At 40.7% G+C, this 4,718-nt stretch overlaps 3 protein-coding genes across 3 annotated transcripts; all 3 read left to right on the forward strand.

Moving 5' to 3' along the window:
- Positions 1 to 777: 777 nt before the first annotated feature.
- TM35_001271030 (uncharacterized protein) lies at positions 778 to 1,731 on the forward strand (the record flags this gene model as incomplete). Its single annotated transcript, XM_029031827.1, has 1 exon — positions 778 to 1,731. One exon carries the CDS (start codon positions 778 to 780, stop codon positions 1,729 to 1,731), a length of 954 nt encoding a protein of 317 aa, XP_028876875.1.
- Positions 1,732 to 2,276: 545 nt separating this feature from the next.
- On the forward strand, positions 2,277 to 3,557 carry TM35_001271040 (uncharacterized protein; the record flags this gene model as incomplete). The annotated part of the gene is made up of 1 exon (XM_029031828.1): positions 2,277 to 3,557. One exon carries the CDS (start codon positions 2,277 to 2,279, stop codon positions 3,555 to 3,557), a length of 1,281 nt encoding a protein of 426 aa, XP_028876876.1.
- An 824-nt stretch (positions 3,558 to 4,381) lies between these two features.
- TM35_001271050 (uncharacterized protein) lies at positions 4,382 to 4,717 on the forward strand (the record flags this gene model as incomplete). The annotated part of the gene is made up of 1 exon (XM_029031829.1): positions 4,382 to 4,717. A coding segment is annotated over one exon (336 nt), but the record flags the coding sequence as incomplete, so codon positions are not given.
- Position 4,718: the final 1 nt, after the last annotated feature.

Here is a 4,718-nt window from a genome sequence, read left to right on the forward strand (position 1 = left end):
GACAGCAGCAGCAGTATCAGCAGTTCTGTGTGGGTGCGTGTACCACTACTGATTGTGGTTACACTGGCCTGTATTCTTGTGTGCTGATTGTAATGATGGTGGTGGTGGTGTGACTCAGGTCATCCTTTGTTTTCTTTCTTCTTTTTTTTGCATACATCCCTACAGTCTAACTAATCTTCCACCTGTTGGGATTATCTCTTCTTTTTTTGTTTCTTAATGTTAATGTGTTTTGTGTGTGTTTTTGCTCTCTGTGTGTTTATCCTATAATTATTATTATTGCTACTCCATTGTGTGTGTGTGTTCTTGGAGACTCTCTCTGTGTGTGTGCCTGGGTTTTCACTGTAATGATAATGAACTGTTTTTTTTGCAGTGAGAAAAATGAAATAATAATAACAGATGAATTTATATTTATAATTGCTTATATACATATATATAGACTTACACCCATAGTTGGTGTATAGTTCTGTGTTTACTGTGTAAGGTGGGCTAATGGTTAATATCTGTTTGTTTGCTTGATGATTTTGCTGGGTGGTTCAGCCTTTTTGAGTTATTTCTGAGAGTGATCTTTTTTTTCTGTTTTTACTCTTACTGAGGTTATTGGGCTGTACTGCATTTATTAACTGGAAGGTTTTACTTTCACGATGTGAGTTTCTTCTGTGGTAATCGATTTGTGTGTCCTAACATGTTTGATACTTCATTTATTTCTTTTTTTACTTTTTGATTGTCCTTCTTTCTAGATAAGTGTTTTTACGCAAACCAAACCCTTGTCTCTCTCTCATGATGATAATGATGCGCCGTGTGATGTGTGTGTTGGCCGTTGTGCTGTGCTGTGCCTGCGGGTATACCATGGCTGGAGGTGGACAGTTAAATACGGAGAAGAACTACGATATGTATGTGAGTAGTTGGGAAGGGTTTCCTGGTAAGGATCCGAAACCAGAAAATGCAGATATACGTAATAGCGGTGGTATCCCTGAAGGAGAAAACCAACTACATGAACAACGACATGAATCATTAGGTGGTCATGGTTCAGGATTGGAAGAGATAAAACATCAGGAAACTCTTCATGAAAAGGGTGATATGATTACTGTTTCTTCTTCTGATCATCCACCACAGATATCCCCTAACCATGACAGTGACGGTCATCAGAACTCTCTCACTCCTGACAGTACACTGGAGTTACCCAAACCAAAAGAAGCACCTCAAATACATGTTGCAGCAGAAAAAAAAGAATCTGCACCAGTGAGTGCTCCTGCTAAAGGGAAAGCATTACCATCAGGGGCTTCAGAGACACTCACAACCACATCTACAACAACAGCCTTAACAACACCTAGAGATATTGATTCCACACAAACCAGTTCACCAGCTGAGTCTGCAAAACCCACAGATATGAGTAATGTCAATGATAGTATTACTGCGCAGCAACCTTCTCCAGCAGCGGAAAGTGCTGTACCCAGTGATGTTAATTCCGGTAACGAATTCAATGCAGCTCCAGGTACTTCTCCCACAGCAGACTCACAAGAGAATGGCAATGCTGATTCGCCGACCACCAACATTAACAGCGAAGCACCAACCACCACTCTATCTCCTCTAACCGACCCACCGATCAGCAAGATCGCTCCCACTATGCAGATGAAGGGTAATGTTGACAGCAGCAGTGTCAGTCCTGTGTGGATGCGCACTGCAGCACCGCTGCTGATGGTGGCTTTGTTGGTCTCCGCTACTGTGTACTGAACGGTGGGACTCACTTGAGGACAAATAATAATAATGGTTACACTAACATAATCATAATTGCGTACATCCCCCATGGGTGAATAAACTAATAATCTGTTTACTTGCTTTCTCTTTTAATTGGAATTTCTTTTCTTTTACTTTTGTGTGTGTATGTGTTCTTTTTCTAATAATTTCATTACTTGCTTTTCCCGTTGTGTGTGTTTGCAGAAAACTGGGCTGTTCTGCTCACTGACGGTATACATCTCTTGCTAGTACACAGATGTGTGTGTGCTGCATTTAATACATAAACTAGAGCCAGGGGGTATTGTGTGTGTGTTTGACTCTCTTTCTTATTTGGGTATTATGGGGTTTTTCCCTTACTATTAATAGGTACATATTATCATACAAGCGGAATATTCCTTTTTCTTTTGCTTTACTGTGCAGTTGCTGCTTCTCTTTTCCACTGTGAGTATTTGTTGTATTGGTGTATGTTTGTTTGTTTTCTATTATAATTCTTTCTCTGCCTTCTTCTTCCTTTTATCAGTGTATTGCAGTAAACAGCAACAATGACAATGACTGTAATGGTGAGGTGTTACCTGCTCTGTTCACTAACTCTTGCACTGTGTTGTGCCTGTGGGTTAGTATGGGCTGATGGTCCTAAAGCTTCCAATGCCCTTATTAAACCTTCCACTGTTGGTGTTCCTTCTCTTGTTCGTCATGCTATTCCTGCAGATGGAGGCTCGTGGGTTTCGTTTGAGGAGGATGGTGGGGATGCGCATGATTCTGAAACATCTACTTGTGTTGATAATTCGGATTCTCATGGTTGTCGTAAATCCATTGCTACTCACGGATCTGGTGACGATGAGGACCTAAAACAGAAGAAAGATGAAAGCAAAGAAGAATTGAAAAAAGGTCAAGAAATGGAACGGACGAACTCAGATCTTGAGAGGACACAAGCAGATCCGCATGCCAATCAACACAAGGGTGCAAACAACAGCAACCCATTAAGTCTGCACGAGGGAAGGGGTTCTGAAGTTTCTCTTGATTCTGAAGAGCTCTCTGCTGGTCAACCTCAGTTGCCAAGAAAAACAAATCCAGATGACCCTCTTCATGGAGCTATCGGTGGTAAAACAAAGGAACAAGTTGAACATATTGGTGCTCCTGATGGTGGGAGTTCAGGTTCTAGTTCATCCCGTTCCTCTTCTCATCCTTCTCCTACTCCTTCTCAACCTGAACCTGCCGTCTCAACTACATATCAAGCACGTGATAAGAATACAGTGGATTCAAAAAGAATAAAAAACGGTGAACACGTTGCCTCTCACAATATTGGTGCTGGGGACGAAAACGAACAACAGAGACAAGAGACATCTGTTAGGGAGAACCAATCACAATCCACCAGGCAGGAAAGCGCACGAGAGTCTCTTCTGCAAGTACCTGTTTCTACACCAGAAACGCAAAAAGCATTAAACAAACAGGAATCCCAATCACAAACAGAATCACATGATACACAAAACCCGCAGACCACACAAGCAAATGTGCAAGGAACTAATAATGGACATGACTCTTCTGCTCCCACTACTGAAAGTACAGGTGACGTTTCTCCCAGCAACACAACCACAGATGTTACCCATAATAATCAGGCAGAGAATGGAACTAATGTTGCAAAACCTGCAGAGAGTGAGTCATCCACCACCACCACAACAACAACAACAACAACAACACTTCCTCCTGAACTCACAAACAACAAGAAGAGTGATGCAGACAGCAGCAGCAGTATCAGCAGTTCTGTGTGGGTGCGTGTACCACTACTGATTGTGGTTACACTGTCCTGTATTCTTGTGTGCTGATTGAGTAGTGGTGGTGATGTGGTGGTGTGACTCAGGTCATCCTTTGTTTTCTTTTTCTTTTTTTGCATGCATCCACACTACAGTCTAACTAATCTTTTACCTATTGGGATATTCTCTTTCTTTTTTTTTGTGTTTCTTAATGTTAATGTGTGCTTTGTGTATGTTTTTGCTCTCTAAGTTTATCCTATAATAATTATTATTATTGCTGCTCCATTGTGTGTGTGTGTTCTTGGAGTCTCTCTGTGTGTGCCTGGGCTTGCACTATTATGATAATGATGAATTGCTTTTTTGAAGTGAGAAAAAAGGAAATAATAATAACAGAGGAATTTATATTTATAATTGCATATATATACACATATAGACTTAGACCCATAGGTGGTGTATATTTCACTTAATTACTGTGTAGTGTGGTATCAACTGTTAATTTTTTTTGGTTTCTTGTGGTTTGTTGGAGCCTTGTGTGATAAGTCCTGCAATCTGTTGAGGATTTTCTTTCTGCAGAGTGAAAACAAATAATAAAATATATATTCATATTCATAGTTGCTTATTAACTCTTAGTCATCCATATTTCTCTGAATTGTGCGTTTGGTAGGGCTGCTGGCTATGAACATAATATCTTTTTTATGGCTTTCTTGGAGGTTTTTTGTGGTGTCCTTTATTGAACTCATTATTGGATTCGTTTTTGTTTCTATTTGGTAATTGCTGTCTGTTTTATACTCTACCGTCGTCTATTAGTATCTATTCTGTTGGTTATTTTTCTTGTTATTTATTTATTTACTCATTTGTCAAAGTAACCTAAAGCAACAAAAAGATTTCTTTCCACGATGATGGTGTTACGCTATGTGTTGTATTTACTGGCTGTGCTGTTCTGCGTTGCCTGTGTGTGTGTAACGGCTGAGGGAGATCCAACTGCTATTAGATGCGTTGCTGATTCCTCTGATATTTCGAAGTGTGGATCTGCACCCTCTCATCCTGGTGTTTTTCCTGCTCATTCTAATGGTCACAACGCTGAGTCCTCTATTTCACATGGACGTCAACTCATTTCCCATCAAGGTTCTCCTGGTGGTGCTAAGGGTCCTTCTTGCCCAGCTGGTACTAATTGTCCTGCTGCTCCTCCTGCGGCTAACACCACAACCAAAGGAACTGGCCTCAACTACACCA

Source organism: Trypanosoma theileri, assembly GCF_002087225.1.
Source record: "Trypanosoma theileri isolate Edinburgh chromosome Unknown TM35_Tth_127_V1, whole genome shotgun sequence".
Taxonomy (NCBI): domain Eukaryota; phylum Euglenozoa; class Kinetoplastea; order Trypanosomatida; family Trypanosomatidae; genus Trypanosoma; species Trypanosoma theileri.